The sequence below is a fragment of the Sebastes fasciatus genome, chromosome 1 (assembly GCF_043250625.1).
Source record: "Sebastes fasciatus isolate fSebFas1 chromosome 1, fSebFas1.pri, whole genome shotgun sequence".
Taxonomy (NCBI): Eukaryota; Metazoa; Chordata; class Actinopteri; order Perciformes; family Sebastidae; genus Sebastes; species Sebastes fasciatus.
Window position 1 is genome coordinate 35850425 of NC_133795.1, and position 25010 is coordinate 35875434.

The 25010-nt window shown below is 40.9% G+C and overlaps 4 protein-coding genes and 1 long non-coding RNA gene across 5 annotated transcripts; 3 read left to right on the forward strand and 2 right to left on the reverse strand.

Moving 5' to 3' along the window:
- Positions 1–221: 221 nt before the first annotated feature.
- LOC141777557 (transcription factor HES-5-like) lies at positions 222–1672 on the forward strand. The gene is made up of 2 exons (XM_074651929.1): positions 222–635; positions 732–1672. Exons 1-2 carry the CDS (start codon positions 573–575, stop codon positions 1116–1118), a joined length of 450 nt encoding a protein of 149 aa, XP_074508030.1. The 5' UTR covers positions 222–572; the 3' UTR covers positions 1119–1672.
- Positions 1673–4502: 2830 nt separating this feature from the next.
- Positions 4503–6231, reverse strand: LOC141777567 (transcription factor HES-5-like). Its single transcript, XM_074651940.1, has 2 exons — positions 5213–6231; positions 4503–5116 (listed from the first exon to the last, which is right to left on the reverse strand). Exons 1-2 carry the CDS (start codon positions 5273–5275, stop codon positions 4730–4732), a joined length of 450 nt encoding a protein of 149 aa, XP_074508041.1. The 5' UTR covers positions 5276–6231; the 3' UTR covers positions 4503–4729.
- A 3377-nt stretch (positions 6232–9608) lies between these two features.
- Positions 9609–11609, forward strand: LOC141777570 (transcription factor HES-5-like). The gene is made up of 2 exons (XM_074651955.1): positions 9609–9898; positions 9993–11609. The coding sequence occupies exons 1-2, from the start codon at positions 9830–9832 to the stop codon at positions 10419–10421; spliced, it is 498 nt and encodes a 165-aa protein (XP_074508056.1). The 5' UTR covers positions 9609–9829; the 3' UTR covers positions 10422–11609.
- An 801-nt stretch (positions 11610–12410) lies between these two features.
- Positions 12411–13722, reverse strand: LOC141777574 (uncharacterized). Its single transcript, XM_074651969.1, has 2 exons — positions 13352–13722; positions 12411–13266 (listed from the first exon to the last, which is right to left on the reverse strand). Exons 1-2 carry the CDS (start codon positions 13405–13407, stop codon positions 13032–13034), a joined length of 291 nt encoding a protein of 96 aa, XP_074508070.1. The 5' UTR covers positions 13408–13722; the 3' UTR covers positions 12411–13031.
- Positions 13723–24196: 10474 nt separating this feature from the next.
- Positions 24197–24621, forward strand: LOC141774159 (uncharacterized). The gene is made up of 3 exons (XR_012595237.1): positions 24197–24279; positions 24316–24391; positions 24540–24621. It is a non-coding gene; the product is annotated as an uncharacterized LOC141774159 (long non-coding RNA).
- The last annotated feature ends 389 nt before the right edge of the window (positions 24622–25010 follow it).

Here is a 25010-nt window from a genome sequence, read left to right on the forward strand (position 1 = left end):
AGTGAAGCAGAACATATTAAACACTTTATTTTAAAAAAGGTTATAGTGTTTATTTTAATTTATTTAAAATTTTAAAATATCAAAAGTTATAAAAAAATACAGTCTTGAGTTATTAAATATTCATTAACATTTAAGCAGCAATTAAATGTTCATTTAATTTGTAATTTAGTTTTTCTTCTCTGTTAATCCAGCAGCTCTCAGGTCAGTCCACCTGTACAGTAAACTGTAGTAAGTGTAAACTGGCCTGGTGTCAGTGCTGTGTGTCTTATCTTTATGTGTTTAGTGTGTGCACATCTGCAGCAGCCTGATCCCATCAGACAGCAGGAAGGTTCCCAGGTAATAAAAGCTTCACATCTCTGCAGCAGCACTCCCTCCACTGAGGCCATGAGGCCAGTTAACCAGCAGATAATTGATGCCTCTCTCCTATTGTTGTGAGGGCCTCGCCCACTGGCCTCGGAGTGTGGGAAAGCTAATCCTGCCTGGGACTCATGGCTTTGTAATGCTAATGTGGGCCTATAAATAGAGGAGAGGGCTCCTCGCTCCCATCACAGCTCACTCTGCTCTCCACCAGAATGGCTCCGAGCAACGCCAGAGACTCTCCCATCTCACTGCTGTCCACCAGAGACAGACACAAAGTAAGTCCCTGCTTCTCTTCGCTCTGATGACACTTTTCTCTGCCGCTTAGCTTCACTGAATGTGTTTCTGACCCGGCTTCCTGTTCTGTCCCACAGATGAGGAAACCGGCGGTGGAGAAGATGCGCAGAGATCGCATCAACAGCTGCATCGAGCAGCTCAAGGTCCTGCTGGAGAAGGAGTTCACCAAACAGGATCCCAACGCCAAGCTGGAGAAGGCCGACGTCCTGGAGATGACAGTGGCGTTCCTGAAGCAGCAAATGCAGCCCCAGAGCCCGGCCAATCACACGACGGCTCACGGCGACGGCTACTCACGCTGCTGGAAGGAGACGCTGCACTTCCTGTCCGCCAGCTCCCTGAAGGAAGTGACAATGCCAGCCCTCCGGTACCTCCACGCTACACCAGCCCTCTCCTCCCACAGCCACATCCAGGCTGCAGGCAAGCAGCCGCCCGGCCCAGACAGGGCGGTGTGGAGGCCCTGGTAGGAGCTGGACCACACCGGATGGATGTTCTCCATCATCAAGCCTGTAGGAGAATGATCTCCACATCGCTTACTCAGCGGATCTTTCCTTCTTCGATTCTGGAGACTTTTAGGTTTCTTCATATTGAAGATCTGACAGCTGTTCAGTTTGTGCTCTGTTGATGCACGTTGTTAATCCTCCTGTTTCCTGTGAGGACTGTTTGTAGAGACGCTGTCTCCATGTGGACGCTCGCTGAGCCGACTGAAGCCATAAAAGCCGGTTTCTAGCAGTGTGTTGAAGTGATGTCTGAGTGCCTTTAATAAAGGCTGTGTGGGACATTACGGTCTGTGAGGTGAAGCGTTGACACTGTGTGTTGCTCTGATGACTTGTTAAAGTGATTGAATGTGAAAACAAACCTGTTTCCTGTGGAAAAGTAAAAGTCTTTTAAAATGAGTACTTGTAGTCTCAAGAGAGAAATTTCAAAATAAACTATTTTTTTAGAAAATGATCTTTATCTTTTCTGTGTTTTCTTGTTCTGAGGGAATATAGAGGGACTCATTCTTGACCTGCTATGAACATTATTGATGTCCATTAAACATGAGGGCAGAAAGTGTCAATGAGCAGCTGATCAGAAAGATATTGATCTCATTAATCGATGACAACAGGGGGTGTTGTGTGTAAACTGACTGCAGCAGCTACTGACCCCGTGGGTTTACAGCTCTTCCTATTTTCCCACACACTTCAACCGAGACGAGGCCTTTTGTGACCAGATAACACCACTTATTGTGTGTGTGTGTGTGTGTGTGTGTGTGTGTGTGTGTCAGTCGTCGTTCATCACTTTATGACCTGGTTGTAGTTTTATCTGTATGTCTCATGTCACCAGTGTCCCTCCACAGAAGACGTGTCCGCCCCTCAGTGGGACTCACCTGGTTCCATAAAGGTTATATGAAATTTAATGAAAATATGATTGATGATAGATGATATGATTAATTGTTGAGACAGGATGAGCAGAAACTGGAGGTCAGCACATTTAGATTTAATAGATGAAAATCTGAATTGTGAAAAAACTATAATCTTCACTAGTGGTTCAAATTGAACACACTCTATATTGAATGTGAATAGGTTCTGTGTCTTTGTCAGTCTGAAGGAAAACAGCTAAACATTATTCAGGGTTTTAACTCATTAAAGAACTTTTAACTTCATTGAGTTTGTCTTCAGGTTAATTTGCGTTAAAAAAAACACATTTTTAAATTGACATTTGTTAAAAGTAGTGGTTGAAAGTAACTATGTGCAGTCTAATATTTTACATGCAAAACATTTTTATGATTATTATAAATCTTATAAACAGAATAAACTTACCAACAATATATACATGATGAACCCATCACTTTATATACTGTATATCATAATAATTATTATTTATAGACCTCTACACAAAACGCAAAGCAAATAATAATAATAATAATTAATATAATTATAATAATAAAAACCCTCCCCTGACTACCCTCCCTTCAACAAAACTAAAAAAATCTACTAATAATATTCATACAGACCTTAAATAGAAATAGAACTGACCCCAGTTCAGATTTATAAAAGACGAGGAACTAATGCAGAATTTATGTGTGTGCGTGTGTGCGTGCGTGCGTGTTTGCTCAGAGTGTATAAACCCATCAGCACTCACCTGGGAGGACACACCTGCAGCCCGACTGACACCTGCTGACATCTAACGCAGGGAAGAAATTTCCCACACATCCAGGTATATACTGTATATATATACATATATATGTATATATGTATATATATACACACACAGACACAGTCAGTCATGTATTCTTTAAATTAATCTTCAGAAAGCTGACAGCTGGATTTTAAATATAAAACAAATATAATTAAATTTTTATGTTTCAATACATCAGTTTTCAAGAAATAGTATAAGTATTTTTTGAGTAATTCTAGCTTTATATACAGTATATATATTCTATAATTCAAGATTTTAACTGCAGGACCTTTACTTGTATCTTTACATTGTTGTACAGGTACTTTTACTTAAATAAAGTACTTCTGAGTGCTAACCATCACATGTTTTTAATGTAAAATCTTAATCTGAGAAACAAGCAATAGTAGTGTAGTAAAAGTACAACATCTTCCTTTGAAATGTATGCTATATATACAAGGACACTGATTTTACATGAAGACAAACAGTTTGAACACCTGGTTTAATCTTTAAAAACATATTTCATTTCATAAATGAATCTTAATCTGAGAGGAAAACAGTAACTCCTGCCGTCAGATAGATGTCGTGGTATAAAAAGTATTTATGTCGTGCAGTAGAAGTATAGAGGAGCAGTACTTGAGTAGATGTACTGTCCACTGATCCTTGAACCCTGATAAGCATCATGCAGATACAATGGAGGCAACCTTTTCCCTCCAGATCTGGAGGCAGCTTAGTGAGCAGAGAAAGGCGGGGGCAGCCGGGTTAGGAGGTTTCTCACCAACATGATGGTGGGGGGGTGGTGGTGGTGTTAGGGAGGGTAATTTAACACGGCACACTTCCTTTGTCCCGGGATGAAGGGGGAGAAAGGCTGAGGAGTGTGGGAAAGCTGTGGAGAGGCAGACTCCACACAGGGGAGGCGCCCTGCAGCCCTGCAGCCCTGCAGCCAGGCAGCAGCTCAGCCCAGCAGCTGGGAGATGAAACCAGAGCTGACAGAGACCACCACCACCCGACGGCCGCCGGGGGGGTTAACATGGAGCTCACACAGCTCAGATAAACCTCTCTGATGGAGGCCGCTGCACGTGTGACAGCACGCGGTCCATTTATGCCCTGCTGCTCTAAATACACAGGTGATTATTATTACATGTTGTTTATCTGTACAGCACACTTCACAACGTGCTTCTCACAACGTGTTCAAAAGAAAAACATGAAAATAAAAGAACAGAAATGCCTTTTGAAGGAAGTTTAAGAAATGAGATATAATACACAATTCTTTAGCTCTTTCACTTATATAAATAAATATTACTGAAGGAGCCAGAACTTAGTTAAATATAAATTAATTCAGAAATAAATTAAATAAAGTATGCATGATTAAATCCCACATGTTCATCTCCTGTGGGACAATAATCATCAACGATCTGACAAGAATCTAAATTATCTGTTTTGTTTTGTCTGATTTTATTCAAATTTTCCAAACATATGTGGACCCACATCTTATATACTTTATACATAAAGAGAACTAGAAGAAGCTCAAAACGTATTCTGTGTTGTCTTAGCTGCTGTTATGTGATGTATGAATTATTCATCTTATGAACATGTGGAATTAATAAAAAAGGACAACAAGCCAAAGATGTAAAGATATAAAAATGAATTTATTCACATGTAGTTGAATCTCAACAACAGAATATATTTGATTCCTTTATAAAAGGTGACAGTCACTTCACATGGAAGATAAAACACGTCTCTACACTATGCAGCACATTGATTCAGGATTATAACGTCGACTCCACAGGAGTCAAACAGCCAAATGTTTCACATTGTAAACACGCAGCAGCTCCTCAGAGGAGGAACTAAAAACAGGAAGTGCAGAAATATTCCATACAGGCTTGATGATGGAGAACATCCATCCGGTGTGGTCCAGCTCCTACCAGGGCCTCCACACCGCCCTGTCTGGGCCGGGCGGCTGCTTGCCTGCAGCCTGGATGTGGCTGTGGGAGGAGAGGGCCGGTGCAGCGTGGAGGTACCGGAGGGCTGGCATTGTCACTTCCTTCAGGGAGCTGGCGGACAGGAAGTGCAGCGTCTCCTTCCAGCAGCGTGAGTAGCCGTCGCCGTGAGCCGTCGTGTGATTGGCCGGGCTCTGGGGCTGCATTTGCTGCTTCAGGAACGCCACTGTCATCTCCAGGACGTCGGCCTTCTCCAGCTTGGCGTTGGGATCCTGTTTGGTGAACTCCTTCTCCAGCAGGACCTTGAGCTGCTCGATGCAGCTGTTGATGCGATCTCTGCGCATCTTCTCCACCGCCGGTTTCCTCATCTGTGGGACAGAACAGGAAGCCGGGTCAGAAACACATTCAGTGAAGCTAAGCGGCAGAGAAAAGTGTCATCAGAGCGAAGAGAAGCAGGGACTTACTTTGTGTCTGTCTCTGGTGGACAGCAGTGAGATGGGAGAGTCTCTGGCGTTGCTCGGAGCCATTCTGGTGGAGAGCAGAGTGAGCTGTGATGGGAGCGAGGAGCCCTCTCCTCTATTTATAGGCCCACATTAGCATTACAAAGCCATGAGTCCCAGGCAGGATTAGCTTTCCCACACTCCGAGGCCAGTGGGCGAGGCCCTCACAACAATAGGAGAGAGGCATCAATTATCTGCTGGTTAACTGGCCTCATGGCCTCAGTGGAGGGAGTGCTGCTGCAGAGATGTGAAGCTTTTATTACCTGGGAACCTTCCTGCTGTCTGATGGGATCAGGCTGCTGCAGATGTGCACACACTAAACACATAAAGATAAGACACACAGCACTGACACCAGGCCAGTTTACACTTACTACAGTTTACTGTACAGGTGGACTGACCTGAGAAGGAAACTTCTCCTTTTATATAAACAGTTAAGAGTCTCAGAGATAAGACCACACTGAAGACTGCTGCTCATTATTTGTTTTAAGAATAAACTGAACTAAACATGAGGTGAAATAATGACAGCAAGGAAATAAAAGTGAAATATTGCAGCAGCTGTAAGAGAAGAGGTGATCCTGCCTAGTATTTACAGTATTTGTGGTAGTATTTATTTTAAATTTGTGAACAATACAAAGATCAATTAAACTGATACATAGGTAAACAATATATATAAAGGAAATTAAGGGATAAATAAAAACAAACAAACAAACAAATAAATATAAAAAGTAACATAAAACACAAAACATGCCAGGGGTTAATATAAATAAATAAATAATAGTAACTTAAGTAAAAACATTAAAATGGGAGCATTAACCGTTTCACTAGCCTTTTTGTTTTTTGCAGAAGATACTGTCTAAATATATATAGTTCCAATTCTTCCTTGAAAACATTAAAACAAGGTTTAACTCTCGCAAATTTTCATTTATGAATGTAAAACTTTGCAACAATGATAATTTGATTAGAAATTGTAGTATTATTTTTGTGTGTGCTGCATAACAGTCAAAATATACAAAGTAAGAGAAAATATAAATACCACAAATTTAAGCAATCATAAATATAAAATAGACTTCAAATAAATATAGCTTAACTTTGAAATACTTTTTATTATCTATTATGTTTGATATTTGTTTTTCACCTGCAAAATAATGATAAAATAATGATAATGTAATGTGTGTTTCTTATGTTTTGCTCTCAGTGTCGCTGCTGTTGTCTCAACACACCTCCACCAGAAACAAACTGCTTCTCGGTAGAATACACTCGGTGAACTACTACAGTTTATTCAACACATTAGATATATGAGGAGCACTCCAGGTTAAAGCCAGACGCCATGTTCCACATCAATGTTTTTCCCTCAAGTTTTAAAATAAAATAAAATAAGATAAAAATTAAATTAAAGACATGCAGGTTAGGTTAATTGTGGACTCTAAATTGCCCGTAGGTGTGAATGTGAGCGTGAATGGTTGTCTGTCTCTATGTGTCAGCCCTGCGATGGACTGGCGACCTGTCCAGGGTGTACCCTGCCTTCGCCCAATGTCGGCTGGGATCGGCTCCAGCCCCCCCGCGACCCCTGACGGGATAAGCGGTTGCAGATGGATGGATGGAAGATAAAAATTAAATTAAATTAAATTAAATTAAATTAAATTAAATTAAATTAAAATTAAAATTAAAATTAAAATTAAAATAAAATAAAATAAAATAAAATAAAATAAAATTAAATTTAAATTAAAATTAAATAATATTAAATAAGCTGTTTAGTTCCTGTGTTGATATTTGTTTTGAATTCACAGAATAAGGATTACATGATGACGTTTTAGCATCAGACGTGTCAAGCTCACGACTCCGTCTGTCTCTCTCAGGGGAGACGGCACACTTCCACCTCCACCATAAACCCCAAACACCCCCCGCCCCACACACACACACCCACCCCCCACCATGTAGTTCAAGCTGCCCCCTCATTATTAACACAACATATCACTCATTAAATGTTGGCACGGAAAAAAACAGAAATTCTGGAATAAAACACTGCAGATGCAACATATTGTACTGAGATACTCAGAGCTCTACTTTGTTACAGCATCAAATCTTTATGTCATATCTGTATCTTTACATTGTTTATATGTGTGTGAATGATTTGTTTCTTCGGATAAATATCTATATTTTAATTAAACTAAACTACAATGAAATTAAAGCTCCAAGTGAAACCAAAATGAATATGAATGCCATATTGATACAATAAAGATATTATAAAATAAAATATCAACATATGAGTTCCTCAGTCGGAGTCATGTTTCCTAAAATCATCATATATATACACACACACACACACGTTAATGCATGTTATATATATATATTAAAACAAATTTGCATTAAATTTGCAAATACACATTAAAGCAAATTTGTTTTAATGCCACTAATTTCTTTAAAGCATTAATACAACTTGCGATTTTACAAGAGTGAAGATACTGGTATCATATGAAACTAGAAAAACCTAATGAATCCATTGGTACCAACCATGTAATACTAGCTTATCATGAAGGAGGTTAAATAACGCTCCAAACTTACGCTAAATTTTGGCGAGGAAAAACTGGCATGACCATTTTCAAAGGGGTCCCTTGACCTCTGACCTCCAGATATGTGAATGTAAATGGGTTCTATGGGTACCCACGAGTCTCCCCTTTACAAGTCTCCCTCGGGATCAATAAAGTTACTATCTATCTATCTATCTATCTATCTATATATACAGACATGCCCACATTATGATAATCACATGCAGTTTGGGGCAAGTCATAGTCAAGTCAGCACACTGACACACTGACAGATGTTGTTGCCTGTTGGGCTGCAGTTTGCCATGTTATGATTTGAGCATATTTTTTAATGCTACATGCAGTACCTGTGAGGGTTTCTGGACAATATTTGTATTTGTTTTGTGTGATTTCCAATGATAGATATATACATATATTTGCATAAAGCAGCATATTTCCCCCACTCGCAGATAAAAAAATATGATGCATAATATAAAATGATAATGATAATGAAACTAAGTGATTGTACTTTATATATCGCTTATATAATAATATATTAATGATATTTTACTCATCTGTATAAACTGTCCTCTCTCTCTTTGTTTTGATGCGTGTTGTCATCATGCGCGTGTTATCTGAAAGCGCGCTCAGGACGCCCCGCCGGCTGGCGCGTGGATGTGTCACACGCAGCTCGGTGTGAAGCTGCGAGTCTTTGAAGATGTTGGAGACGTGTGCGGGAGACACTTCCTCTCGTGACACCTGAAGCAAGCCCGCCCAACACACAGGAAACACACAACAGCAGTAGGACACACTGAGGAGGACAACACAGGAGAGGAGAGACACCTCAGTTCATCATGACTCTCCTGCAGCCTGTAAACATGACGCGCACATAGAAACATTTAGCTCAGTTGGTAGAGCGGGCGCCCATATAACAAGGCTTGGTCCTGACCGCGGCGGCCCGGGTTCGAATCCGGCCTGTGGCCCTTTCCGCATCCACTCTCTCTCTCTCTCCCCCCTTTCAAGACTCTATCCACTGTCCTCAATAAAAATGGAAAATGCCCCCAAAAAAATAACTTTAAAAAAACAAAAACAAAAAAAACTGTGCCAACATGGCAACATTTAAAAAAAAAGAAACATTATTATGTGTTATCATCACATTCATGTGACTCTCCAGTGTTAGTGAACCCTGCAGGGACTTCAGGTTGTTAAGATTTGCAGTTTTTACTGCTCAGTGTGAACATCAGCTGCGGCACACTTCTGCTGTGTGAACACGACGAGGAGGAGATGGAGGAGGAGGAGGAGATGGAGGAGGAGGGAGGAGGTGGAGGAGGAGGAGATGGAGGAGGAGGAGGAGGAAAAAATGAGATTAACTATGGATAATCATGCAATTAATCCTGATTAAATATTTAATCGATACATCGATATGTATATAATAGGGAGGAGGAGATGGAGGAGTAGGAGGAGGAGATGGAGGAGTAGGAGGAGGAGGAGATGGAGGAGTAGGAGGAGGAGGAGGAGGAGGATATGGAGGAGGTGGAGGAAGAGGAGGTGGAGGAGGAGGAGATGGAGGAGTAGGAGGAGGAGGAGTAGGAGGAGGAGGATATGGAGGAGGTGGAGGAGGAGGAGGAGGAGGAGGAGGAGATGGAGGAGGAGGGAGGAGGTGGAGGAGGAGGAGGCGGAGGAGGAGGAGATGGAGGAGGAGATGGAGGAGTAGGAGGAGATGGAGGAGTAGGAGGAGATGGAGGAGTAGGAGGAGGAGGAGTAGGAGGAGGAGGATATGGAGGAGGTGGAGGAGGAGGAGGAGGAGGAGGATATGGAGGAGGTGGAGGAGGAGGAGGAGATGGAGGAGGAGGGAGGAGGAGGTGGAGGAGGAGGAGATGGAGGTGTCGCAGACAGGAGTCTGTTTGTAGTTAGTAGTGGGTCTTTATGACAGGTTGTGGACTGTGGGAAAGTGTGAGGTGTGAGGAGTCCACGCACACGGAGCCCCTCCCGGTCTTATAAATACCGGAGACACATGTGGACCAGAGGACACTCGTCTGCGCGCTGAAGGACGGAAGACATGGCTCCTGTGACTGAGACCAGACCTGAAAACAAACCCGCATCTGTGGACATCAGCAGCTCCAACAAGGTGAAGCATCATCTTATGAAACACAAAGCTCATTAAACTACCAACTACCGTCTCCTTCATCAGATCTAACGTGTCTCTTCGTCCTCTTCTTCAGCTGCGGAAGCTCTCGGTGGAGAAGCTGAGGAGGGACCGGATCAACCGGAGCATCGAGCAGCTCAGAGTGCTCCTGAACCGGGAGGAGCCGAGCGGCGGACCACAGCAGCCCTCCTCCTCCAGGCTGGAGAAAGCCGACATCCTGCAGCTGTCGGTGGGCTTCCTCCGGCAGAGAGCTCTGCTGGCCCGGGTCGCCCCCAGCTACTCCCGGGGCTTCTCCCAGTGTCTGCAGGAGACGCTCCGGCACCTGTCGCTGCACAGCCCGCTGCAGCCCGCCGACAGGGAGCACATCAAGCGCTTCTACGTGCTCCAGAGAGCCGCCCTGCACAGGCACATGTCCGGGGAGCAGGGCCGGCCGAGCGCGGCGAGGAAGCGGTCAAACTCCCGCTCCTCGTCGCGGTGCCACGGCTCTCTGTGGAGGCCCTGGTGACCCCTGGTGTTGTGGTGTTCACGGACAAAGCTGACAGGCTGTTCCCACAGTGTGTTGGTGCTCAGCTGTGCAACATTTGCACATTTTCTACAGTGTAGAAGACAAACAGAAGAGAGAGAAGTCTGCTGCCTTTTATAAAGGCGTGTTAACGTCATTATATACTTCTTATATATACTTATATACGTCATTCCAACTGTTCATGTGATTCTATATTAAATATTACTCATGTTTATTCTTCATCTCATTTATTAGTTTCATTTTCACATTTTTTGTATCTGTTCAAAATGTACCTTAAAGGGAGATTTGTCAAGTATTTAAAGGTCCCATATTATAAAAAGTGAGATAATAATGTTAAACTATCAAAACGATCAAATGAGCCGAGAAATACACACAGCCCGTATTCAGAAATTGTGTGTTTGAAACAAGCCGTTACGATATCTGTCCATTTGTGATGTCACAAATATACAATATATATTATTATTAGAATATAAACATTCTAAATGTGTCCCAGTTTATTTCCTGTTGCAAACAACACAAAACAATGACAAATATTGTCCAGAAACCCTCACAGGTACTGCATTTAGCATAAAACAATATGCTCAAATCATAACATGTCAAACTGCAGCTGTGATTATCATAAAGTGTGCATGTCTGTAAAGGGGAGACTCGTGGGTACCCATAGAACCCATTTTCATTCACATATCTGGAGGTCAGAGGTCAAGGGACCCCTTTAAAAATGAACATGGAGGGAAAGAAGCTCATTGGTTAATTTCCGCTCCTATTCTTCTCTCATTGGTCACTCAGCTGTGATGTTTGAAATGATGATGTGATCAAATCTTTCAGCTCATTTAGTGTATATAATTATAGGACCTATATTTAGTTTAGTTTTGGTTGATTTATTTGATTTAAACGTATTTATACAAGAATAGCTGAAACTATTAGTCTGTTAATCATTTAGTCGATTGACAGAAAATTAATTGGAAACTATTTTGATGCCTGAAATCACTTTCCATGTTAAAACATTTCATAGTTCCAGATTTAATAATAATAATACTTAATGCAGGAGTAATAAAATCTGTAATAATAATAGTGGAATAGTCACAGTTTTAATGTTTTAACTACATTTTCCTGATTATACTTACATATGTTTACCAAAGTCACATTTTCAATGCAGGTCTTTTACTGTAATAGATTATTATTACAATGGGGTATGAGTACTTTTACTGCAGTGAAGGATCTGAGTAGTTCCTCCACTACTGATTAAAGGAGTATAAAACATTGTCCTGGTGTGATTTTATAAAAAAAAAAAAGTAAAAGGGCTAATAAAGACATTTCAGAACAAAAAGAAAAATTAAGATATAAGTAAAGTTTAAAAACACACATTAGCACTACATACAATAGATACATTATGTTAATGGTTACATATAATAATTATAGTTTATCTTCGACTTTCTGAACAGTTCAGTCAGAAGTTTTACTGTGGATCCTTTAATATCTGATTTTCTGACTAAACTGAGTTTGATTTATTTTTATTATTAACCCTCCTACATAATACAGAATCACACGATTACAGTGCAACTCAATCAAACTAGAGAAGAAATACAAATGTCTAACAGCAGAAAACATAAAAAGGTGTTCTGTAATCATTATTAATAATCTGTAATAATAATTCCTGACAGTATTTAGTCAAATGCTTCACCTGCAAACTGTCTCTGAGAAATGGTCACTATACTGGTTATCTATATTGAGAACCATGCGGTTAAAACACAAACAGATGTTAAAACAGATGTTGCTTTTGTATCTCTCTGTATAATCCTAATAACAAAAACACATTCAACATATATAATGCAATAAATTATGATTTCTTCTTTTGCTTTGTGTTATTTTCCAGCAGCTCCAGTGCAAAATAAACCAACCTCAACACAAAAAAGTAATATTAAAAAAGTATTTATTTGAACAAAAAAACAGCAAACTGGTACAAAGGCGGCACCATCATAAAGCATTAAAGCTCAAATCAAATTAAACAATATGCTTAGATAAATAAAATCATCATCTCCCATTTAAATAAAGGGTTAACAAAATACGAGTTATCATTGATTCATGCTGACAAATATCAGCTGAATCAATGTTCAGTTTTAATAATTCAATGACGTCAAAAGTGTCCAGCACTCGTGTGTCATGCAGCCGAGGAGTCGAGGCCTTTTCTGCTTCTATTCCAGACCTGGTTCAAAAAATGCTGTTTTTTAATCTGACCCACTAACTACAGTGTTCATTACAGTAGAAAATACACTTTTGTTGCATATATAATACCATAAAGAGTGTGAGATCAAACAGTATTTTCTGATATAATTGGCACCAGGTCTGATCTGTTAATGTCAGAGCAGTATATAAAAGAACCTGTCAGCCATGCTGTTCAACAGACTCTACAGCAGTACAACTGCTTATTGTGATGCATATAATGCATTTAGACAACATGCAGATTTCCAGTAAACAGAAAAAGGCCGTGCACATTGTCACCATGTTATATATAAATATATAAACCAGCTTTTAGAAGAAACTATACGAGTTTCAGTGCCTTTCCACAGTTTCTTCTTCTTCTTCATGTGGCCATTAAAAGCAGAGTGGAGCCACGTCTTCTTCTGCGTCAGGAAACAGACGTAAAATGTCTCTTGAGTATTTGGAGTATCCGCTGTGTGACAGCAGAGCTTTCCTCAGTGTGAGGAAGGACACGGTTCTGTCCACGAGGTCCAACACGGGGGTCCCGTTCTGCAGGTGCTCTCCAATCAAGGCCTTCAGCTTCTCCACCCCACTGCTGCACTTCCTCTCCAATAGGTGGAGTTTACACCTGAGACACACAAAGGCTCTGTTAACATCAACACGTCTGTAGGAAAGTGTGTGAAATTAAAAAAAGTGCTTGATCCTGGACTCACCTGAACAGCTGTTCCTTGAGGGTGTCCTGCAGATCCAGGTCCAAATACTGAGCCATCTCCAGATGTGTTTGAGTGATTTCAAAGGGAAGTCTGGTGTGTTGGTCTTCTTCTCGGTTCACAAGAGGTCTCTGTTCAGGTCTGCAGCTCCCCTCTGTATTTATGGGGCCAGTCCTGCCCTCTCTCTGCTGCTGATGGGCCAATCAGGAGGCTCCCAGCTCGGGACAATAGGCTGAATAGAGCGTCCGTCACACAGAACAGGTGGGAGGTTGTTCATGAGGCCAGATGTCAAAGAGATGCAGAAGATATTCACTGGGAAGGTTTCTGAGGCGTGAGGACCGCTCGCTGTCTGAGTTCTCATCGAATTCATTAAAACTCACATCAGAAGATTCAGAGATAAAATATAAAATAAATATGTATAATATATATATATATATATATATATATATATATAATATGTTTCACATGTGGTCACTTCTGAATTTCTTTAAAGTATGTCAGATGTGAATGTTTTTATTTCCTGGCAAATCACTTCAAAATGTGACTTTGTAACCACAACCTCTGTTAGTGTTGTCTATCTTATCATCCCTTGGTTATTATTGTCTTACGTATTTTTTTTATTGTGAATTTTATTTATTCATTTATTTATTTGCAAATAGGCACATGTTAATGATCATTTTACTGAAAATGTTAAAACCAAATGAATAAATTGGGGGGAGAAAAACACTGTGAGGAATAAAAATATTAAACTTTACGTAGATTAAGCTTCCTAACAGCGAAAAGGAAGATTTCATTTGGTTCGAATTACAGGGAAAATAGAACATTTATTATTATTGTCGTTATTTATTTCTATTATATATCATTGAATAAAATGTTCAATAACATATGAATCAATAGTATGCATATATATATACATATATATGTATATATATATGCATATACATACTGTATATACATACTGTACATACATATATACACATACATACGTATGTGTAGATATCTATATTTATATATAGACATAGATATATACATACAAACATACACACGTATGTATATATCTATCTATATATATATATAGATAGATATATACATACATACATCAGGAGCTGGATATCTATATTTTATCTTGTAGACAAGATTAGTAATTTAAATATGTCAGCAGACATTTTCACTTTTTCAGACATTATATAAAACAAACTGTTATGATTATGATATGGTTAAATAATAATCTATAATTATAAATTTTTCCTCTCCTCCTTCTTCTTATTTAATCTATTTTTAATCCACCTTTCTCTTGATCTGCTTTAGTATTTGACTGTTTGTCTTTCAATGTATTCAGTCTTTTATTTGACTCGTGAGTATTAATGTGAATTCTTCTGTATCACTTCAATGTCTCCTCCCTGTTTTTTCTAATTGAAAAGGTTATTTGTAGATTATTCGATAATAGAAAATACTTTTACTTTTAATTATTACAGTTTTATTTTCTGGAACTAAAATCATTTTAAAGTTGCAGGACCCATAAAATAAAGCTTTACGTCACTATTCATGAAAATAAACCAACATATTAAACGTGTGGTATAGAACTAGAGCTTGCTGTGCTGTGGTCTGAGTGTAGTTCTGGACCCAGATGGAGCAGTAAACTGTGAAGTGGACCGTCTGTCCTGTCCTCAGAGCCGCCCAGAGGCATTGTGGGAACAGACACACTTCCTTTGTGTGTGCGTGATGAAGAAGTGTGGGAACACGTGTGTCGCTGTGGCTCCACAGACAGAGAGGAGGGCGTGTGACTGGGCTGACTGGGGCACGCTCAGCCTCGTGCTGGGAGCTGTGGGAGCTCAGAGGAGGGATACTGGAAACAGACTGCCAACACACCCACAGACAGATGGAGAGAGATAAGCAGGGACAAGTGTAAACAAATTACACACACACACACACACACACACACACACACACACACGCACACACACATATATATATCTTCTTTCATATATATACAGACGTAGGCAAAGTTGTTGGTAACGTTCCGTTAAAGAGAGAAAAACCTACAATGGTCACTGAAATAACTTGAAACTGACAAAAGTAATAATAAATAAAAATTCACTGAAAATGAACTAATGAAAATCAGATATTGTTTTTGAATTATGGTTCAGCAGAATCATTTAAAAAAACAAACTAATGAAACTGGCCTAGACAAAAATGATGGTAACATTAACTTAATATTTTGTTGCACAACCTTTTGAGGCAATCACTGCAATCAAGTGATTTCTGTAACTCTCAATGAGACTTCTGCACCTGTTGACAGGTATGTTGGCCCACTCCTCGTGAGCAAACTGCTCCAGCTGTCTCAGGTTTGAAGGGTGCCTTCTCCAGACTGCATGTTTCAGCTCCTTCCACAGATGTTCAATAGGATTTAGATCAGGGCTCATAGAAGGCCACTTCAGAATAGTCCAATGTTTTGTTCTTAGCCACTCTTGGGTGTTTTTAGCTGTGTGTTTTGGGTCATTATCCTGTTGGAGGACCCATGACCTGCAACTGAGACCAAGCTTTCTGACACAGGGCAGCACATTTCGCTCCAGAATGCCTTGATAGTCTTGAGATTTCATTGCACCCTGCACAGATTCAAGACACCCTGTGCCAGATGCAACAAAGCAGCCCCATAACATAACCGAGCCTCCTCCATGTTTCACATTAGGTACAGTGTTCTTTTCTTTGGATGCTTCATCTCTTCGTCTGTGAACATAGAGCTGATGTGACTTGCCAAAAAGCTCCAGTTTTGTCTCATCTGTCCAAAGGACATTCTCCCAGAAGCTTTGTGGCTTGTCAATATGCATTTTGGAAAATTCCAGTCTCGCTTTTTTATGATTTGGTGTCCTCCTCGGTTGTCTTCCATTAAGTCCACTTTGGCTCAAACAGTGACGGATGGTGCGATCTGACACTGATGTACCTTGACCTTGGAGTTCACCTCTAATCTCTTTGGAAGTTGTTCTGGGCTCTTTGGTTACCATTCGTATTATCCGTCTCTTCAATATGTCATCAATTTTCCTCTTGCGGCCACGTCCGGGGAGGTTGGCTACAGTCCCATGGACCTTAAACTTCTGAATAATATGTGCAGCTGTAGTCACAGGAACATCAAGCTGCTTGGAGATGGTCTTATAGCCTTTACCTTTAACATGAAGGTCTATAATGTTCTTTCTGATCTCCTGAGACAACTCTCTCCTTAGCTTTCTGTGGTCCATGTTCAGTGTGGTACACACCATGATGCCAAACAGCACAGTGACTACTTTTCACCCTTTAAATAGGCAGACTGACTGATTACAAGTTTGAAGATACCTGTGATGCTATTTACAGGACACACCTTAGTTTAACATGTCCCTATGGTCACATTATTTTACATCTTTTCTAGGGGTACCATCATTTTTGTCCTGGTCAGTTTCATTAGTTTGTTTTTTAAAATGATTCTGTTGAACCACAATTCAAAAACAATATCTGATTTTCATTAGTTCATTTTCAGTAAATTTTTATTTATTATTACTTTTGTCAGTTTCAAGTTATTTCAGTGACCATTGTGGGGTTTTCTCTCTTTAACGGAAGGGTACCAACAACTTTGCCTACGTCTGTATATGTGTGTGTGTGTTTAAAATATTTTATCAATAATTTTAATTCATATTTTTATGTTCAGTTCAATCTATGTATATATATATATATATATATATATATATATATATATATATATATTTAGATAGATTATACTGAATATAAAAATATTAATTAATTAAAATTACTGATCAAATATTGTAAAAATCAGTGGAGGAAAGTTCATTCATTTAGTACTTTACTTGGGTATTTCCCTTTACTGCTACTTTATACTTTTTCTGCACTCCTTTATATTTAGTGAACTTTCCAGAATCATGTTAAAGGGACTGTTTGTAACTTTCTAAGCGTATAAATGTACCGGGTCAGGACACATGCGCGCTTGCATATGCGAGCCCGCGTGTGGCCGCTGTCTCTCCTCCTCTGCCTGCCTGCCTTCACTCACACAGCGCGCGTTGTCACGTACTCGCTCCACCTCTAGACGTGCATGCGCGCTCACTCCACACTGCAGAAGAGTTAGTTTAGCTCTGAGAATATTTAGTGGATGTAGAGTGGACGTTTGTGCAGAAATAACTGCTGCAGCTCCTCCAGACCAACAGACGTTTCCCGTGTCTTGTGAATTGACGGAGCTCTGCAGATAGAAACGTTATCGTCTCCAACCGGGTGCCGGTGTCTCCCTGTTCTCTCCGGCTGCGGTTGGGAGGCGATAACGTTACTCGCTGCGGAGCCCCGCTGCCTCAGCCTGCGCTGAAGCAGGAAAAGCCGACACTAGGATCAGCAGTGATTCATGGAGAGACCTTCGTCTGGTCAGCTAACATTACTGCCAAGCAGCTGAAATATAGAGTGATATTGTGGTTTTAGTTGATGTGTGTCGCCTCACTGTTTGGAGTGATGCTCGTTCAGGTATATTTAGAGCGAGCAGGCGCGAGCCCGACGCTGACTTTCGTTGACTTAACGGCCACAGGTGTCGCTGTTAACAAGCAATTCTGAAAGTTACAATTGTCCCTTTAACAATACATCAACAATATAATCAACAAATAAATTGTGATATTATTACATCAATAAGACTTTATTGATCCCCGGTAAAGTGATGAACACATGATTTTCTTATTATGTTTTCTTTCAACATTTTCAAACTACAAAGTTCATGAACAAGAAAATCTTTTTTAGAAAACACGTTGAAATAATCTCAGTAACCTGCTGATTTTTCTTTTTTTTTAAATTTAATTTAAGACAAAAGAAATAACTTTTGGGACTCTTGAAATGAGATCCATCTTGACCAGCTGACATTCAAGTGCTACTTCAGTGTTAATGCAGCGGTGATAATAATCTAATATTATTAATATGTGATATATGAAAACACTCTGCTCTTCATCATGAGTACTTTTAATACTTTAAGTACATTTTGCTGATAATACTTTTGTACCTAAGGATGATTCATGGGTTATCAATAAGTCCCTGGCTTCCTCATTGGCTCCAAATGTTTCTCCTCACTGGATCTGAAGTCTGGTTACTGGCCGGGTAAAACCAAAAAACACTTCACCACAGGGAGGAGGTTATGGTACTGTCACTTGGACTGCACAACGTGCCAGCAACTTCTGAACACACAATGACGGAGGTTTCTTTCTTGCATGCCCCCACAGCGCTGTTTGGTCCACCCAGACAACCTACGAGTACATGGATGCACTTGAGGAGGTGCTACAACACACACAGAGGGAGAGTGACTTCATTCTCTGCTCAGGTAGACATTACTCCTCTATATCTTTATATAGACAATAGTTGTTTGCTGCTACAGTATATTAATGCTTTGGATATCGTATAGAGCACCTTTAATGTTTATTTGTATTTTTATCTTATAAAAATACAAAAAAAGCCACAGAACCAGTCAACACAGAGCTCTGGAGCAACAATATTAATATTATCACTACTTGTGTTATACAGTTGAGACGTCTAAAATAAAGCAGGTATTTAACTTCAGCAACAATAAGAGCAGACATGTTGGATTCTTCAAGCCTCTGCATGTTGAGCTCCAGCTTCATCTTTGATGTTAGACTAAAACACGGTGAACACACTCCTACATGCCCTTATTAAACCACACACACACACACACACACACACTGTCAGCAGCTTCCTCCTGCAGGAACCCACACAGACAGTGAGATTAGGACGGAGGAGGAAACATCTGATTGATGGAGGCCTGTTAGCTCGGTTCATTCTGACCAGAGTCAGACAGTTGACTCAGTGCATGCTAGCCTGTTAGTTTGTTAGCCTGTGGATATTATTACAGACTTGGATGAGACTCTTTTGACAGTTTGGTTGATAGATGTTCACATATAGTCATTTTCAGTCTCTGGCCTCTCATGAAGCTGTAGCTGTGTGTGTGTGTGTGTGTGTGTGTGTGTGTGTGTGTGCGTGTGTGCGTGTGTGCGTGCAGAAGTAGTAGTAGTAATGTGAAGAAGAAGTACCGGTAAGTCTCTAGTCATGTTCAAACCAGTGGGCAACTCCAGATTTTGAAAAGTGAAGCTGATGCTGAAGTGCCTTAAACTTGCATTCGTTCTAATAGCCAGCAGGGGGCGACTCCTCTGGTTGCAAAAAGAAGTCTGATTGTATAAAAGTCAATGAGAAAATGAGCCTACTTCTCACTTGATTTATTACCTCAGTAAACATTGCAAACATGAGTTTATGGTTTCAACAACTAGTTTCAGGTCTTCTTCAATACAGCATGATGTTCATTTAGTAAATTATGGTCCCATTTAGAGTCAAATAGACCATAAGCAGGATGCTTTAGGGCGGGGCTACCTGGTGATTGACAGGTCGCTACCGGTGAGAGGGGTGACTACGTCCACTTCTTATATACAGTCTATGGTTTAAACAAGTCACAGGTCAAAACTTTATTATTTGAGGTTTTATGACTCTTGTTCACAATAATTAGTTATTTTTTGTGTTGTTGTTGTTTGATGATTGCATTACTCATTAAGTTCATATTGTCCAAATACTTGGAAGATTGGACATTTATATTGTGGCCATGATAATTTGGACATAATATTGTAGACATGATAATCTGGATATTATATAGTGGATGTTATATTGTGGTCACGATACTGTGGACATTATATTGTGGACATGATAAAGTTTACATGATATTGTGGACATAATGTTGTGGACATTGTATTGTTGACATAATATTGTTGACATTTTGTTGACACAATATTGTGGACATTATATAGGTAAATACCTATTTTTGACATTATACTGTGGACATGATATTGTTGACATATTGTGGACATTATATTGTTGACATTAAAATGTGGACATTATATTGTGGAAAGGATATTGTTGACATATTGTTGACATGATATTGTGGACATGATATAAGTAAATACATACTGAATGAAGTAAACGTTTTGCTGTGAAGCTCTGTGTGTGTTTGTGTGTAACATCTGTACCACATGTGTGCAGCATGTGGTACAGATGGAAGAGAGAAAGAGTTACAGAGAATGTGAACACAAACACAACAGATTGTTCATATCGACCGAGCAACGTTCAAATCATTCAATGTCTTTATTTTGAGAAGAAGGCAGGAAATATCAAAAAACACTTAAAGGGACTGTTTTGTAACTTTTTACATGTATAAATCTACCGGGGTCGGTTTCCCATGCGCGCTTGCATATGGCATATGCGCTCTTGCGTGTGGCTACGCTGTTCAGACTCCCTGTGGACACGTACCATCAGACTCCAACACAAACTACACAGAAGCACCAAAACCTCAAAGTTCTATCTAGTGAAGCCCGTCTTGCAAAACAGTGTTGGCCGCGGTCGTAGGGCGCGGGGGAGACCGTAGCTTTGGTCTCCAGGACCAGAGTCTCTGCTGTACTCTGCTCCTCTGCCTGCCTGCTTGTCTTCACTCACACACCGCGCTCGTTCTCGCACCACCTCTGGACGTGCATGTGCGCACACTACACAATGCAGAAGAGTTAGTTTAGCTCTTAGAATATCTAGTGAATGTGGACGTTTGTGCAGAAATAAATGCTGCAGCTCCTCCAGACCAACAGAGGTTTCCCGTGTCCTGTGAAGTGACGGGGCTCCGCAGCGAGAAACTTTATCGTCTCCGACCGGGTGCCAGTGTCTCCCTCCCATCGCGGTCGGAGACAATACGGTTTCTTTTGGCTGAAGCAGGAAAAGCCAACACTAGGATCAGCAGTGATTCATGGGGAGACCTTCGTCTGGTCAGCTAACATTACTGCCAAGCAGCTGAAATATAGAGTGATGTTGTGGGTTTAGCTGACGTGTGTCACCTCACTGTGTTGAGCGATGCTCGTTCATGTCTATTTAGAGCGAGCAAGCGCGACGCTGACTTTCGTTGACTTAACGGCCACAGGTGTCGCTGTTAACAAGCATTTTTGAAAGTTACAAACAGTCCCTTTAAGTGATTGAAAATAAAAAATAATGAATCATATCATTATTATTATTATTATTAAGAGAAGAGTGTGAAAAGTTTAGTTCGTATGTCTGAAGTTGTGATTTCTGAAGTCGTTTTTCTTTAATCACATGAAGAGAAACTGTCGTGTATGAACTGTTCAGTTCACAGCAGGCAACTCTCAGGTTACAGGTGTGTGTGTGTGTGTGTGTGTGCGTGTGTGTGTAAACAGTCATCAGTGTGTGTTGTGTGATGAGAGGCTGACAGGAAGGGTGTGAGTCGCTGATGCCTTTCATCTGGAAACACAGGATTTAGGAAGAGGAAACTGCAAACACTCATTTCTATCCGTCGATGCTCTTTGATGTTTCACGACCGACTGTTGCAACAAATATGACTCCAGAGAGCAGATTCACACTCGCATCTGATCTGATGCTGAAAATACCCAACACAATGTAAACAGGAAGCTCGTGTTGTTTCATAATAAATAAATCATTGATCAGTTTCCTGAAAGCCCCATCACACTGTTCAATGTTCCATCATTTAACAAAGTTTTACAGTAATGAGACACGATGCGGCGTGTTTGTTCCTGTCTCGTTATCTGACGTCCCGTCACACACCTGGAGGGGCGGAGCTTCAGAGAGTAAAGCCAGGTAAAGCTTCAGCGTTTCATCCTCAAGCTTCAGACAGCGAGAAACACTGCAGCAGCATCTGAAGGTGAGACAAAGACTACACAGCATCTCATTACACTTTATCATCTTTCATATATACTGTATATATATATATACACAGTATAAATACTGTATACAGTATATATATACACACAGTATATACATATACAGTATATACTGTATATACATATACAGTATATACTGTATATGTATATACTGTATATATAATGTAGATTTGTTATAAGCTTTACTTTACATCTTTCAATTGTCTCTTTTTATCTCTGTTTAATGTCTGTTCTCAGTTTTTATTAATACTGTATTTTAATTAACTCAAACATCCATCAGTGGAGGAAAGTACATTTACTCACATACTGCACTTAAGTATAATTTTGAGGTACTTGTACTTGAGTATTTGCGTTTTCTCTTGCTTCATCTCAGAGTGAAATATTGTACTTTTTACTCCACTACATTTAGCTGACAGCTTTAGTTACTTTGGCCATTTGTATTAATAATACAAAACATAATCGGTCAATAAATGATGATGCATTATTATAGAGTAAACTACCAGCAATATATGAAGTCATTAAAATGAGCTGCAGCTTTACCAGCTGCAACATTAAAGTGATGAACACATTAATGCATTAATAGTTATAATACAATAATATGATATATGCTATTCTGAAAAGGGCAAAAAGTCATTTTGATGATACAACTTTTGTACTTTAACTCAAGTAAAATTTTGTATGCAGGACTTTTACCTGTAAAATGTAGTCTTTCTACACTTTACTTTTACTGTAAAGTAAAACGCTGTTCTCATTTGTAAATAAATAACTAAATACCTGTAAGTTTAATTAAGTTAATATTAATACATTTGTGACTCAAAGTTCAGTCTTGACCTTGCGAACTCAAGGTCCACTTACTAGCGTTTACTGTAGCTTTAAACCACATCTCTGTCTTCATCAGCGAAGGGAGTTTGTTGTGCTTATGTTTCTCTGTATATTAAAGTGACTGTGTGTTCCAGGTTGATTTTGTCATGTATGTTTGTGTCTCTGCAGGTCAGCGGGATGAAGCTTCACTGAGGTCTGTGGTGTGTTTAAAGGTCTGTGGTGTGTTTAAAGGTCTGTGGTGTGTTTTAAGGTCTGTGGTGTGTTCACAGGTCCGTGGCGTGTTCACAGGTCCGTGACGTGTTTGGTCGTCTGTGGTGTGTTTGGTCATCTGTGGTGTGTTCACAGGTCCGTGACGTGTTCACAGGTCTGTGGCGTGTTCACAGGTCCGTGACGTGTTTGGTCGTCTGTGGTGTGTTCACAGGTCCGTGACGTGTTCACAGGTCTGTGGCGTGTTTTACGGTCTGTGGCGTGTTCACAGGTCCGTGGCGTGTTTGGTCGTCTGTGGTGTGTTTACAGGTCTGTGGTGTGTTTAGAGGTCTGTGGTGTGTTTGGTCGTCTGTGGTGTGTTTACAGGTCCGTGGTGTGTTTAAAGGTCCGTGGCGTGTTTAAAGGTCTGTGGCGTGTTTACAGGTCTGTGGTGTGTTTACAGGTCCGTGGTGTGTTTAAAGGTCCGTGGCGTGTTTTAAGGTCTGTGGTGTGTTTACAGGTCCGTGGTGTGTTTACAGGTCTGTGGTGTGTTTACAGGTCCGTGGTGTGATTAAAGGTCTGTGGCGTGTTTTAAGGTCTGTGGCGTGTTTACAGGTCTGTGGTGTGTTTAAAGGTCCGTGGCGTGTTTTAAGGTCTGTGGTGTGTTTAAAGGTCTGTGGCGTGTTTTAAGGTCTGTGGCGTGTTTACAGGTCTGTGGTGTGTTTACAGGTCCGTGGTGTGTTTAAAGGTCTGTGGCGTGTTTTAAGGTCTGTGGTGTGTTTACAGGTCCGTGGCGTGTTTAAAGGTCTGTGGCGTGTTTTAAGGTCTGTGGCGTGTTTACAGGTCTGTGGTGTGTTTACAGGTCCGTGGTGTGTTTAAAGGTCTGTGGTGTGTTTACAGGTCTGTGGTGTGTTTTAAGGTCTGTGGCGTGTTTACAGGTCTGTGGTGTGTTTAAAGGTCTGTGGTGTGTTTACAGGTCCGTGGTGTGTTTACAGGTCCGTGGTGTGTTTAAAGGTCTGTGGCGTGTTTTAAGGTCTGTGGCGTGTTTACAGGTCCGTGGTGTGTTTAAAGGTCCGTGGCGTGTTTTAAGGTCTGTGGCGTGTTTACAGGTCTGTGGTGTGTTCACAGGTCCGTGGCGTGTTTACAGGTCCGTGTTGTGTTTACAGGTCCGTGTTGTGTTTGGTGGTCTGTGGTGTGTTTATAGGTCTGTGGTTTTAACAGGTCTGTGGTGTGTTTACAGGTCTGTGATGTGTTTACAGGTCTGTGATGTGTTTACAGGTCTGTGGTGGGTTTACAGGTCTGTGATGTGTTTACAGGTCTGTGGTTTTAACAGGTCTGTGATGTGTTTACAGGTCTGTGATGTGTTTACAGGTCTGTGATGTGTTTACAGGTCTGTGATGTGTTTACAGGTCTGTGATGTGTTTACAGGTCTGTGGTTTTAACAGGTCTGTGGTGTGTTTACAGGTCTGTTGCTCCTCAGCAGGTATCGGTCAGTGCAGGTGACATGATGAGCTCCACCTTCTCTCCATCATCTTACCTGAGCTTCAGTGTGTCCCCCTCTGCTGCTCACCATGAGGACCGCAGTGTCTCCCAGCACCCTCTGTCCGGCTCCGTCCCCTTCCTCCTCTACCCCTCCAGCATGGACCCTCTACGGGGCCCCGGCCCCTCGCTCCTGCCCTACCTGGCCCCCTTCCACCACCACGGACACTTCAGCGTCTACGAGTGTCCCTTTGAGCCGGCGTTCATCCAGAAGCGTAACGAGCGAGAGCGGCAGAGGGTGAGGTGCGTGAACCAGGGCTATGCCAAACTGAGAGACCACCTGCCGGGTCAGAGCGCCGACAAGCGACTCAGCAAGGTGGAGACTCTGAGAGCCGCCATCAGGTACATCAAATACCTGCAGGGCCTGGTAGAGCTGG

Bases quoted from the DNA above. Each gene is read 5' to 3' on its own strand.
- LOC141777557 (XM_074651929.1), top strand. From the start codon at position 573: ATGGCTCCGAGCAACGCCAGAGACTCTCCCATCTCACTGCTGTCCACC. The intron at 636-731 runs GTAAGTCCCTGC...TCTGTCCCACAG, and splicing joins CCACCAGAGACAGACACAAA to ATGAGGAAACCGGCGGTGGA.
- LOC141777567 (XM_074651940.1), bottom strand. From the start codon at position 5,275: ATGGCTCCGAGCAACGCCAGAGACTCTCCCATCTCACTGCTGTCCACC. The intron at 5,117-5,212 runs GTAAGTCCCTGC...TCTGTCCCACAG, and splicing joins CCACCAGAGACAGACACAAA to ATGAGGAAACCGGCGGTGGA.
- LOC141777570 (XM_074651955.1), top strand. From the start codon at position 9,830: ATGGCTCCTGTGACTGAGACCAGACCTGAAAACAAACCCGCATCTGTG. The intron at 9,899-9,992 runs GTGAAGCATCAT...CCTCTTCTTCAG, and splicing joins ACATCAGCAGCTCCAACAAG to CTGCGGAAGCTCTCGGTGGA.
- LOC141777574 (XM_074651969.1), bottom strand. From the start codon at position 13,407: ATGGCTCAGTATTTGGACCTGGATCTGCAGGACACCCTCAAGGAACAG. The intron at 13,267-13,351 runs GTGAGTCCAGGA...TGTGTGTCTCAG, and splicing joins CTCAAGGAACAGCTGTTCAG to GTGTAAACTCCACCTATTGG.